Source organism: Argentina silus, assembly GCF_951799395.1.
Source record: "Argentina silus genome assembly, chromosome: X".
In the NCBI taxonomy this organism is placed as follows: Eukaryota; Metazoa; Chordata; class Actinopteri; order Argentiniformes; family Argentinidae; genus Argentina; species Argentina silus.
Window position 1 is genome coordinate 39,069,073 of NC_139653.1, and position 13,864 is coordinate 39,082,936.

The window sequence follows — 13,864 nt, forward strand, 5'->3', positions numbered from 1 at the left end:
CCAAAATGAATTTATATCATCTATTCTACAGACATATTTCAGCAACTTAAATGCATTCTAAATTGTTATCTTTTTTGATGGGGCATATTTATATAGGCTGTTATATTTGATCATAATCATGAAGATTTATGAACCCTCAAAGTTTCAAAGATGCATGGGAGTAAAACACCACACTACCAAGCGCCAAGGTTATGAGTTTGAATGCTGGGTTAGGACACACTGGTTAATTAGAATAATGCAACATGCATAATTATGATGTCGGGGCCTACCTGAAAAACGAACCGTCATTAATCTGAAGTTTAAGTAGCTTCTATTTCGGGGGTGCATATAGGCTAATTTTCCAAATAACATACATGACTAGAGCAACCATCAAGCATGCACACAGCCTACTCTACTTATTGTTCACAAAGGTGTGCATGAGGAATTAAGTAAAATAACGTATAAGGCATCAATATCGATATCCGTCAAGTTCACTTCAGACCCAAGACCAAGTTGCACCGACGGCCTGCACATTTTAAACACCGTAAACCTGTCTCCGAGTCCGACGGCAAGTACGAGGGATCCCTACCATTTCCAGCCACGTGCATTATCGGGAAATAGGCTAGTCATCCGACCCAATAAGCTTATACGTACTTTCCTCACAATGATAGGCCTGTATGAACCGGATCATATAAGTTGTCATGCGTTAAACCGAGCCCAAGCTAAACCAAAATATCTCTGCATTTAGGCCTATGTTTATACCAGCAGTGGCACAATCGTGAAATTCTACGTTTAGGTTAACTAAATGTCACCTCAACAAGTAGCCAATTGATATTTTTGGCTACTTGGAAAACATGTGCTATGCTATTTCAATAGCGACTGACAAATCAGGCCTACGGCCCAGACGGCACAGGCTCTCTCTCAACTGTCAAGAGAGAGAGATAGCCTATCATTCCCCTCCTACTGTTCCAAATTCTCCGCACTGCAGTTTCGGCGCTCGCTCAGCCTCCTCCCAGCGATAGGCGGCGCACAGATCAGAACGTTTCCCAAGGATAAATATTCACCATTGCATTGCGCTCTGGACCAAGGGTCCCATGGACATCAACACCTTTAATTCAGGCCCCCAAATATGTAATCAGCTCAGCCTGTTTGGGCAAGATCAGACAATCAACGACGTGAGACCACATTCCACTGCATTGGAAGGGCGGGAGTGGCACTTCGGGATATGTCGTATGCAGTCGTGAAAGCCCCTACAAAAACACCTGACTAGATGCTTGAAAAGACTACACTTCCCCGTCGAAGGTGACATAAATGCCTGACGTTTGTATTATGATGCATTTAGTCAATTATTCATGATTATTGTTAGTTAAATATAAGAACGCCTATTAATAGACATGTTTAAGCAGTTGATATCATCCGGCGTAGCCTATAGACAAATTGTGTTTAGGAATAGAAACAACGATCATTTCCATATCTAGCCTACATTGTCTATTCCAAAGCGAATCGGAGAGGTTTTTGCTGCCCCAAGTTATTGTAGCACGCGATCTACCCTGCATTGGAACAGCATTATTAACAGCGGCAATGCCTTCGTATTTATAGCTCCATATCTGCAAATCATAAATTAACTAAATCAAAAAGTAACATTGTTGTTCAGACCTGATCTTTTGACGTCGTTGTGGAACCGTAGTGCAGGAAGCATTAAAGAGCATCATTGCTATTGAGAGGTCGTGGCATTTTTTGATGGTTGTCGTTGCACCATTCCCCATCCTCCCATCGCCTCAGTAGCGTCGAACGGATACTCCCAGTATGCAATGCGGTCCTGCGTGACCATGGATGATTGTTGCGTAGCAACTTGAGTGGCGCACGGGCGAGCGTTTAGGCTATTAACAAAAATGAACATCGTTTAATCATCCCTCCCCAGTTTTTTCATCCTTTGCCAACTAAAGCTAGCCTACTCTAGGCTAAATATGATAGGCTACTATCGTTGTGAGACAGACCTAAAAATGCAAATGAATGCCATGCAGGCCTATTTATAAATAAAACTATTTATGAGGCCCTAGGCTACATTAACCATATTCAAAATGCAATAGATCATAGGCCTAAAGCAAACACACGACTGGCTATTTGAATAGCATGTAGAACAAGAACATTAAATAAAAAAGACCTGTAGACTATTGTTGATTTTTCGATTTCTCTGTGTACTAGGCGTATAGCCTACCCTATATTTCTCTGTGTACTAGGCGTATAGCCTACCCTATATTTGTAATATCTGCTAATAATTAGGTTACATTGAATATTCCATACAAGGCATGTGTGAGATTTTGCTCTTTTAGACATATAGCATATGAATAACATTTTAGCAGAACTATCATATCGAATCAAATCAAACTTTATGTATGATAGCAAATTTCACACAAATGCAATAGGTCTGCGCATTGCTTTAATCTACCGGAATAAATTAAATAAAAACGGAGAGAATGAAAACACAACATGCAGTGTTCATACCAGATTAGGCTCTACCTGTTGCGGGACATTTCATTTTAGCCACAAGAGGCCAATGTTTCACTTCAATTGAGCTCTGCATTCACAGTAGTTTGGCCCTCAAAGACTATTATCGTCAGCGCGCTTTTCCCCAATCCGTCTGCAGACTCGCATCCGGCAGTTATTATACACTCACCGAACACTTTATTAGGAACACCTGTACACCTTCTCATGGTGGAGGTGGTGTAATGGTGTGGGGAATGTTTTCTTGGCACACTTTGGGCCCGTTAATACCAATCAATCATCGCTTGAATGCCACAGCCTATTTGAGAATTGTTGCTGACCATGTGCATCCCTTCATGGCCACAATTTACCCATCTTCTAATGGCTTCTTCCAGCATGATAATGCACCATGTCACAAAGCAAAAGTCTTCTCAAACTGATTTCATGAACATGGCAATGAGTTCAGTGTTCTTCAGTGACCTTCCCAGACACCGGATCTGAATCCAATAAAACACCTTTGGGATGTGGTAGAACGGGAGATTCACAGCTTGAAAGTGCACACAAAGTGTGGAATCAATGCCACGAAGAATTTAGGCTGTTTTGAAAGCAAAGGGAGGCCCTACCCAGTATAGTATAGTGTTCCTAATAAAGTGTTTGGTGAATGTATATTATCAATGGTAGGAGCAGAGACAAGGAATAGTGATGCTATGTTTTGTGCAGATTGATACAGCATTCCTTTTCAAGTGCCAAGCTTATCTTGATAGATTAAACATTTGAAATGTTATTTAACGTTTGAAAAAACGTTTTATAAAAATAATAAGGCACTTGAATCATATCATATCATATTATCCTTCCTTATTGCTTAATTAGGCTATATACCCGTTGGGGGACATTTCATTTTTGGATACCTCCTACAGCCACCTTCATGGCAACATCAGTTTGTTGTTGAGCATGTGTCCATGAATGTCAGTTGAGTGGATGGAGTAAAAGTTGCGCTTGATCTGATCACCCTAGGCCTAAATACCAAAATAATAAGCCGACATTTCATAGATAACAGATCCTAGATAACGTTCGCATAAACGCTGAATGAGTTATGTAATTGAGGATGTCAATTCTAATTCTGTGCTTTTTATATTTAGAATATCAGATAAAATAGGCCCTTATATTCCCAATATGTCTCACATCAGATAGATTGGGCGACGATGGCTGCACTGGTCGTTAACTCTGGCTTTTTGTGAGCTTTCCACACGCCCATCTTCTGTCGACACGCCCATGCTCCGGTAGCCATGTTGGGCTGCTACTCCATTCTCCACATGTTGGCTTTTTCCAACGACCAAATCGAATTTGGCTAAGTACAGAGGTGAACATGGCTGACGTCTCGGAGAGGACACTGCAGTTAGCAATCGCTATATCATTTGCCACAGGGTTCTTTACAGGGTGGCAGGCCAACCGAATGAGAAGGAGGTTTCTGGACTGGCGAAAGAAACGACTGCAAGATAAGCTCTCAGAAACACAGAAGAAACTGGATTTAGCATGATATGTTGTAAGGAAGATGATTGCATACAGGTTACGCTACATCCGCGAAGTTATGAAAACGTTGGAATATTGAAAACATTGTTGCGAATTTGATACATATCGTGAACAAATAAAGGAATAATTTGGACGTCCTTTATTGATAAGACACTTTTAAAACCTTACAGTAGGCCACAGAACTGTTTGTGTCATGAAGCCTTATAGTGCTCAAAATACTGAAATTAGTTTGTGAATTATGAAACATATACATTCAGAAATAGATAAGTACTGCTATACAAATAAGAATTTGCTAAATCAACTTTAAAATAGTTATTATCAATGGTGGGGGGAGAGAGGAACAGGCAATGCAGTCTATGATCAGGTGTATTCAGAATCCATAATGTTCACATGTAAACATGTATAATTTGAAATTACATATTTTCCATTTATCTCAAGGAAGTTTTAGGGGGTTTGACAAAGGGCTGTATAATGATCCTCACTTCAGGTTTTGCCTATTCATTTTTTAGGCTGGTGATATATAACATTGACTTTAAATGAAATGCTTGTGACATAGAATAGAGAACTTGAATTAAAGAGATTATGTTGGGGAATTCAATTCCAATAAAGCACAGCTAACCTCTGCTTATACTAACAAATTTGGCAAGAGAACAATAAACACATTGTTTACTGTTTATAGCCACAGAATACTGGTGCAACTACTGGCAGATATAACTAGCCAAATTAAAGACTATTCATACACCCAAAGATTTCATACCTTTCTGAATAATAGTTATGCACAGCAAGTTTTTGACTTGTAAAGAACTGTCTTTGAAATTATTATTATTTATTTTATTTTCAGGAAATACAGCCAGTTTCAGCTGTCAGATGGAGCTGTCAGGTGGACCTCTCAACCTCTCCATGATTTGGGGTCATTATCATCAGCACAGGCAGCATCACCACGAAACAAACAAACATTTGAATATGTCTATTTTTTGTCTGTTTGTTTTTGGATTCAGTGGCAAGACTGTTGAGTTCATCCCTGCAGATGTGCAGCAAACATCTTCCAGACTAATTCTGTTCTAATAAAATCATTGTTCTTTCTTACATCCAGTGTTTTTTGATACCCGCTGCAATTTACTGTGTAATGTCTAATACGTAGGGCTGGTTTGGCGGACACAGATTAAGCCAAATCGCAGGATTAGACTCTCAATGGAGACTTCTCTGTCAAGGTCTTATTTAATCACTCAGCTCTGGATCAGCATTTACCTTTTGGGAATTCAGATGTATTAGTCCAAATTAGTTAACTAAACTGAGAATTATTTTTTCAGACATTATAAAAGCATAAATTCTGTCTGAAAAAATACAAGTTGACTCAATGAAACCAGGGTCAAATCATATCCTGAGCATGTCTAGTAATTAGTAGTTTTTTCAGAAACAGTTACATCTTGATTCAAGCTGATAGTTCATCTAACAATGAATTATAGGCTAGGCTACTGCTTGTATGGTGAGTGACCTGTGAGTTTGCCAATGACTTATGATAACACTACAACGGCACCCAGTCCTACAGATGGTCAAAAAATGTTGGATCTGACTGTTAACTTAATGTTGTCAGGCTGCCATATATATTATTTATTTTTTTCAACAGTATCCTGTATATGTTATACAGTAGGGCCATTTTTACAAGGCATTGTCACAATGTGGGAAAGCAGACAGTGGCAGTGGTAATGAAGTCAGTAAGAGTACCACAGACCATTTGGCTTTGCAATGGGTAGAGGGAGTGAGGCCATACAGAGTAGTGATTTGCTCTGATTCCTCTGCTGTGTTAATAAGCCTACAGGCATTTAACTCACAGAGCAGGCAAGACCTGTTATATGAGGTGTTCCAAACCCATTCCTCGGTGAGACAGTTGGTTGTGCAGGTGAGGTTTACCTGGATTCCAGCCCAAGTGGAGAGAAATTAGACAGTCAATGCATTGGTTAAAAAAGCCCAGGAGGGGGAGGTGGATGTGGAGGTCCCAATGAGTAAGGCAGAGGCTAAGGGCCTGATGTGGACTGTGGTAATCCAGAGGTGGCAGGAGAAGTATAATGAAAGGGTAACAAAGGGTAAGCATATCTTCCAAATACAGAGGAAAGTTGGGGAGGGGAGGTATTCAGGCCGAGATAAGAGGGAAGAGGTCATATTTACAAATCTAAAGGTGGGGCACAGCAGATTGAAAAAATCTCAATATAGGGAAACATCCTACAGGAATATGTGATCACTGCCAAACCAAGAGATGTAAACAGTTGAGCATGTATTGATTCAGTGTGACCAGTGTGGAAGGGAGAGAGAGACGGAGAAAGTCTGATAGAAAAGGGGATCCAGGAAGGTAATGTGACAGTATTGAATAGAGCGTCGACCGTTTCGTTTTGTTTGCTTTTCTATGAGGATTTAGTTCCTCCCTGTCTCTAACTGCCACCAGAACAGTAGGTGGCGGTAATGCACCATTGACATTGAATGCCAACCGACGATAGACCCTACAGTAGAAGAAGAAGAATAAGAAGCAGAAGAAGAGAGAGCGAATTAGCGAAGATCTTTTTTTTTTACAGCATATCGTGATGGTCTTCAAGAGATGCAGTTTGCTGCGGTAGACCAGAAGCTTTGAGACAGATATTCACACATTCTACGGACAGTTGTTGGATCAACGTTGCATTGCAAGCCATCATGAATTCGACGAATGTTACCCTGTCCAAAGGTATGTTATGCTACTAGCAAGCTAGCCTAACCGCTAGTTAGTTATGTCGTGTCTGTCACACTATTGTCAGCTAAACTAGCTGTCTCCTTCAGGATTAAGCTGTATCAGCAAGTGTTGTAGCGTGTCAGCAAGTTAACCAGTCATGAGTTCAGTTATCTAGAAATGTGGTCTAACAAGGTGCAGTAGTTTTCTTTTATATGTGTTGCAGGACAGTGCGCACTAGCCCCAAATCGCAACAGTGTGACTATATAACCATTTTATTTTACATTTGGATGTTGTATGTGTATGATACAATATCCAAATAAACAAAAACGCGGTTGGGGCTAAATGCGCGCTTGATACTCTGGGCAACTAGCTATGCGACCTTGAGGGTCTGACTTGGCTGCAACTGCAACCTGACTGCTTGGCATTCACATACACGAAACATAAAAACACACCACCACACTACACTCACCAAACACTTTATTAGGAACACCTGTACACCTTCTCATGGTGGAGGTGGTGTAATGGTGTGGGGAATGTTTTCTTGGCACACTTTGGGCCCTTTAATACCAATCAATCATCGCTTGAATGCCACAGCCTATTAGAGTATTGTTGCTGGCCATGTGCATCCCTTCATGGCCACAATTTACCCATCTTCTAATGGCTACTTCCAGCATGATAATGCACCATGTCACAAAGCAAAAGTCTTCTTAAACTGGACATGGCAATGAGTTCAGTGTTCTTCAGTGGCCTTCCCAGTCACCGGATCAGAATCCAATAGAACACCTTTGGGATGTGGTAGAACGGGAGATTCACAGCTTGAAAGTGCACCTGAAAAATCTGCAGGAATTGCGTGATGCAATCATGTCATCATGGACCAGAATCTCAAAGGAATGTTTCCAACATCTTGTGGAATCAATATCATGAAGAATTGAGGCTGTTGAGAGCAAAGGGAGGTCCTACCCAGTATTAGTATAGTGTTCCTAATAAAGTGTTAGGTGAGTGTATATCGCTGAATAAAAACCTGCTTCAAGATATCCTACTTGTGTGTTGTATTGTTCGTTCTTGCGGAAAGTTTAAATGAAGTCAATATACTCACCAGAACTGTTTCATCCGTTTTTTTTCTGTGGCGGTGGTGTATTGGTCCCAGCTAATGCTAGCGCACGCTTTCCCCTGATATGCGACTTGAGGAGTCGGCTTGCATGAGCCAGTGTCAGATAGTGTTCCCTTCTATTAATTGTGATTTTAAGAGGTATCTAAGGCAGAACCTAATTGATGATGTTATACTTAGATGTCACCATTGCATTCCAAGTGTTTTCATGCATTTGAAAGAATATTTTAACATTAATTATTTACTGATTAGTTGATGTTACCTCAATTTGTCAATTTAACACCAAAAACAAACATTTTTGACTTGAATGATAACATTTCAGATGCAATAAATATTGTCACCTGCAAGCATCAGCAACGTCTTACAGATGTGTGTATTTGTATACATATATACATACATAATTATATTCATACAGCCAATCTAAAGTGCATGGGAATATCAAAATGACTTATAATATTTATAAAAATGTACATAACTGACAATCATTACTGAAGTAGTAGTTAATCATAATTGCAAAAGTTGAGTAATATAAAATTAATATTCCTGGTATCGGATTACACCATCACCACAGGAAAAAACTGATCAAACATCTCTTGTTTTTTTACTTCATTCAAACTTTCTCCAAGGAACAGGGTTTCTACGTAGGTCTGGGAAAGTATGGAATAAAATATTGACAATTTCCAGACCTGGAAAAGCAAAAAAAAAATGCATTCACTCTTGGATTTAAAAAGTCTGAATACCAAAAGTGAAAAGTGTGCTTATCCACAGCTGTGTGAGTGATTTAAATAAGAACTTGACTGAGGTAAGAAAAAAACTATTGACATGTCTAGAAAATACATTTGTCATTCCAGACCTATGCCATATTCGTACCAGAGTTCAGAATTGTACTCAATATGTTTAAAAAGCCAGACAATGGCCAGAGGTCATGAAGCAGATCACTCTACACACAGAGAGGTGCTGAAACAAACTCAAATCAACTGAGCAGTCTGAAAATGTTGGTCTTTAAAAGTCTGGAATTTTGACATAGAAAATGCTTAGGAACCCTGAACAACAAAACAAACAAGTAGGATATATTTTATTCAGCGATAGAGTGCGGCATTGTGTTTTTATGTATATGTGCTGTGCAGTCGGGTTGCAACTAGGCACGACTTATTCTTGTATGTTAACTTCCATGCATGTGTAGGGCCGTAGGATTGTTGTTGGCTAGCTCCAAGAATTACATGATGGCTCTCTTTACTAATGTTATTTACTTGTAACTTCACAGAGAGCATACAATACATATGATACAGCGTCCTCAAGTTATAACAATACTCAGCTTTGAATAATTTGTCATCAGCAGTAATGTATGAGCCTATAACTTTAGAGGGATGCTAAACTCCAATTTAGAATGGACCACTTTACTTCACTAGCAGCACAGTAACACTCTGCGCATGCCCCTAACCAACTATTGGCCACATGTTTCACTCTTGGCTATACCAGGTAGGGGTGTGTACATGTAGTCTTTAGATCTATACCAGGTAGGGGTGTGTACATGTAGTCTTTAGATCTATACCAGGTAGGGGTGTGTACATGTAGTCTTTAGATCTATACCAGGTAGGGGTGTGTACATGTAGTCTTTAGATCTATACCAGGTAGGGGTGTGTACATGTAGTCTTTAGATCTATCCAGAGAGCTAAAGTCAGCTCCGCCCCTTTTATTTTTGGGACCAGAAGTGCATGTCTGCAAGGTGTGAAACAGTGACGACTAGAAGTTGAAACTGAGGTTCCTTGTTCAACACTCATAAAATTCTGAATATAACTCAACACTTGCAAGTATTACTTTGTGATATTTGTTATAATAATATTGCATATTATTTTACCTTATAAAAAGTATTACATCAGGTTCAGTGACGACGTCTCCTGTGTGACAGTGTTTGGTCTTGGAATATATAGTTTGTATAGTGCTATTTTTGTATGCAGTCTTGTACCCTTACCATTTTTACAAAAAAAGAACATGAATAACAACGGGAGTTTCGAACAGTCAAATCTTTGTATTTAAGTGAAATCATTGATGGTACAGAGCCTTGATGGAGCATAGATCTCCTGTATAAATTACTTGCTTCTGGTACCAGTGCATCATACCGAGGGGGGTGGAGACTCTCTATAAACTCTCAATAGAACAAAAGTCATAACTTATCTACACTGAACTTAAATCTGTGTTGAAGAAACATGCATAGAACTAGAACATTCCCCGACTGTTCTAGCCATAGAAATAGAATATATAGGTTTATGGCCCCTGCCCTAATCAGAGAGCGCTCAATGTCAATGTCGTAGGCAAATAAGCATCAGGTGTCAGTCTGACCAGACTGTGGGCCGCAACAACCAACCAGTAACTTGATTGCATCCTAGAGCAAGCTCAGTTCATTCAACTCTTAGAGATGGTTAATCTACGTTCTCTGAGATCACAGCCTGACATGTTTGTGTTTACTGTATTGTCCTTTTTATTTCCCAGGACTGTTTTTTTTCAGTTGAAACGTGATACGACAATATACTGTAGGGATGTTCACAAATGCCATTGCTTTTATAAGCACACAGACTTTCTGCTTCCTTTTCACAGCTAATCCATTTTCTTTGTTTTGTAGCTGAGCTGGCAGCAGCCATATCCTTGACTGCTGGAGCTACAGTCATGGGCATGCTAGTCTACCAAAAGTTATTCTCGAATGGCAAAGGTGCCATGCCTAAGGTGAACCTGGACCTGCAGAAGGACAACCCCAAAGTGGTACATGCGTTTGACATCGAAGATCTTGGAGACAAAGCTGTGTACTGCAGGTGTTGGCGCTCTAAGAAGGTAACCATCAAAATTATCTGTCCATCTGTTACAATGAGAACTTGTCACATTCTCTGATGTGATTGTGTCTACTACTGACTAATGAAAACAACAAATCCACTGGATTACAGGTTAAAATTCCGCTTTAAAGGTGCAATATTCAGGCTTTCTAAAAGCTTTCTCATGGTTGCATTGACTGTTTAATCTGTAGCAATCGTCCCTTGAAATAAATATTTCATCTACTAAGGCAGTTTTGGTCGCGCAATGTGTGTTGGGTGCAACACTCAATTTGTTTACAATTTGCCAGGGTGTTCTAGGGCACCTCTTTTTGCTTTTCTGTCTCTGGCAGCTGCGAATCTTTGAATCGTGCACGCATGAACACAAACAGCTAAACTGCAAGTCCATTTCTGGGGGTTATATTTGATATTATTATTATTATATTAATTGTTACACACCCAGGTCTAGGGGATGGGTGAGGCATGTAAGTTACAATGGAGTGAGAACAGTGAAAAACAATGACAAGGAGACACGGGGAACAGTGATGATGATTTATTGTACCAAGACTAGGGAGAGAAGGGGGGGAATTGCGCCCCAAAGAAAGAACCAAAAAGAAGGTAGTCCCTAAACTAAGACTAACCTATACTTAAGAATGACGCTAGACACAGTCTAGCGCCAACACTCTAAGCTAACCGAAAACACAACAGATGGCACCTGCTAACCTCCGCTAACTAGTGTATATAGACAAGAGTAACCTACGTGCATAAATGTATACCCATGGGCTGCTCTCACCTATACCACTTCTCTCCTGTAACCGGAATGAAAATACAATGAATGAATTATGAAGGAATGAGGTCTGAACAGAGAATTGTCACAATTAATTTACACACACACTCTCTGAACAGACAGACAGAAACAAAAGGATCTTGTGAGGGGAGGGAGTGCAGGGTTTAAATACGACAGGGCCGTTCTCTGATTGGCTACGGTGGTGATGAGGAATGAGGTGCAGCTGAACCAAATTGATTGCCAGAATGCCTGAGAAGGATGGAGATAGGTAGAGGGATGGAAACACAATAGAACACAAGACACAACCAAAACATTTGTAACATGGATAGAAAGGTACTTTATTGATTCCCAAGGGGAAATTACAGTGTTGCAGCCACAAGTGACACATAATCACAACACACAGGACAAGTGCAAAGATGTAAAAAGTGCACAAACCAAGTATAAAAGGCTGTGAAGTGATTATAGATTATTATTAGGGATGATGTTGTTCTTTGGAACTACAAATTGAATTGCGTTGCGGTGGCCCTGCTCCCTTTGCGGTGGCCCTGCTCCCTAGGCCCTGCTCCCTTTAAAGGCCCAATAATGTGACTTTGATTTCCATATCAAATACTTTCTGGGTAAATGTTAGGTTACATGCTAAAATGCAGGTCATCTCGTGAGCCTTTTGTTCCTAGGTTCACTGTTTTTTAGCTGGCTGTAATGTTGACCAATTTCACCAATTCATTAGCAGCATACAGTGTATCTTATGTGGATTTATGCAGCATTTCTGTTCTGTTGCTATTACATCATTCATTATCTCCAGCACCATACCAGTGTCTACATATGTGAAATCAGCAATTTCTCCGTTCTGTAGTCAAAATGATAAGAGAAAGGAAATTACACCCCATGTAGTTTTTACAAATGCGCTCCCCCTGGCTGGAAACTTGTTTCTCAATCACTGAACCTTTTTGTACCACCAATGACATCATAGGGGGTCATTTTCTTTTCTGTTATCTTTTTGACTACAGAGCATAGAAAATCATAATTTTCACATATGTAGTCACTATGGTGCTGGAGATAATGAATGAGGTTGTAAAATGGTGGTTTCCCTTTAAGGCTTTGTGGTAGATCTGTCTTAACTGTATCTATTCTTGTCCTAGTTTCCATACTGTGATGGTGCCCACGCGAAACACAATCAGGAGACAGGTGACAATGTTGGCCCCCTCATCATCAAGAGAAAGGAAGCCTGAACAGTCATTGGGATTCCAGGAGCGCCGCTGCTATCACATGCACAAGTGTTCTTTCCAACAAAAAAAAAAAAACGGTGGCAGAACTTCATTTTACAGTATTCCTTTACACCTGGTTTACTCATAAAGCACATGGTATCAGTCATTACTGAGAAGTTAGTTCTCCATTTGTGTTGGAATTGTGTGATATGTGCCAGAATGTTCCAGTTGTTACAATGTAACTACTCTGTAAATACCAAGTGAACAGTGTTTTGTAATGATACTGTAAAATAAAGTGCCACCTAACCTATTTATTTGTTTAGCTCTGTGGTATCCTATGTCTTTATTTTTTTTTCCTGATAGCGCGCACTTGTATGTTTGATCAGTGTCTGCCTTATCTTTGCTGATGCATAATGAAGTGAACTGTGTAACTTGTTTTGGTTCAATCAGAAATCTCCATTTAGAAATGGTTTCCCTCACCAATTGATTTGGAGAGCACAGGGTCTGCATGTGGCATAGTAGCAGATGTAGTAGAGTACCTTACTCTTGCTTTGTTGCCATACATATTGATTTCAATGGTAAGATGAAATAAAAATCTGGAGAAAGACTAAGTATGTTTTATTTGTCAGGTTTGCTATGCTATCTAACCATACCACATTCCATTTAGGTGCCTGCACTAAACATTATCATTGGCTTAGTCCGACCTTTCTCAGGTCTTTCTCAATCTCAGTTTCCTTTGGACAATTGACATTAACATAATCATCTTCATACCTCAATGGGGAAATTGGTTTGAAAGTTTAGTTCCTGTAACCAGACGTCATTGGGACTGATGTCAACTTCTGCATAATTAATGTGAAATCATTGTAAGAGGTTTAGTTCAGATTTGTTTAATCTAAAGGAAAATAGGGACAAAATAAGAAGAGAGGACCACATTTGACATAAAACAGGTTGAATTTGATCTGGATTAAATCTAATGAAAAACAGGCTTTTCAGTTACCCTCTGTCATTGTGTTCATGTCGTACAGTATGACTTGATATTTTTCTTCTTTGTAACCCTTGTTTTCCATGGCGAGACTACATCCATCACCAGTTCATCAATGAAAATTATCAATGTCCTTTTTATCTTTTTGATGTATGCTAATTTAATATATATTTTGTTTTGATGAGTTTATGTCTCCAGGGAAAAAGATATTTAATTGTGAAAACATCCTCATTGGCCATTAAGGCCACTAATTAACTCATTAGACTCACAGCTGTATTAATTCAGACATG

The 13,864-nt window shown here is 39.6% G+C and overlaps 2 protein-coding genes across 2 annotated transcripts; both read left to right on the forward strand.

Moving 5' to 3' along the window:
- Window positions 1–3,758: 3,758 nt before the first annotated feature.
- lnc.lemp (lncRNA encoded micropeptide) lies at window positions 3,759–5,079 on the forward strand. The gene is made up of 2 exons (XM_083695878.1): window positions 3,759–4,006; window positions 4,835–5,079. Exon 1 carries the CDS (start codon window positions 3,830–3,832, stop codon window positions 3,998–4,000), a length of 171 nt encoding a protein of 56 aa, XP_083552004.1. The 5' UTR covers window positions 3,759–3,829; the 3' UTR covers window positions 4,001–4,006; window positions 4,835–5,079.
- A 983-nt stretch (window positions 5,080–6,062) lies between these two features.
- On the forward strand, window positions 6,063–13,199 carry cisd1 (CDGSH iron sulfur domain 1). The gene is made up of 4 exons (XM_083694919.1): window positions 6,063–6,077; window positions 6,561–6,706; window positions 10,420–10,625; window positions 12,527–13,199. Exons 2-4 carry the CDS (start codon window positions 6,676–6,678, stop codon window positions 12,614–12,616), a joined length of 327 nt encoding a protein of 108 aa, XP_083551045.1. The 5' UTR covers window positions 6,063–6,077; window positions 6,561–6,675; the 3' UTR covers window positions 12,617–13,199.
- Window positions 13,200–13,864: the final 665 nt, after the last annotated feature.

Bases quoted from the DNA above. Each gene is read 5' to 3' on its own strand.
- lnc.lemp (XM_083695878.1), top strand. From the start codon at position 3,830: ATGGCTGACGTCTCGGAGAGGACACTGCAGTTAGCAATCGCTATATCA.
- cisd1 (XM_083694919.1), top strand. From the start codon at position 6,676: ATGAATTCGACGAATGTTACCCTGTCCAAAG. The intron at 6,707-10,419 runs GTATGTTATGCT...TTTGTTTTGTAG, and splicing joins GAATGTTACCCTGTCCAAAG to CTGAGCTGGCAGCAGCCATA. The intron at 10,626-12,526 runs GTAACCATCAAA...TTCTTGTCCTAG, and splicing joins GGTGTTGGCGCTCTAAGAAG to TTTCCATACTGTGATGGTGC.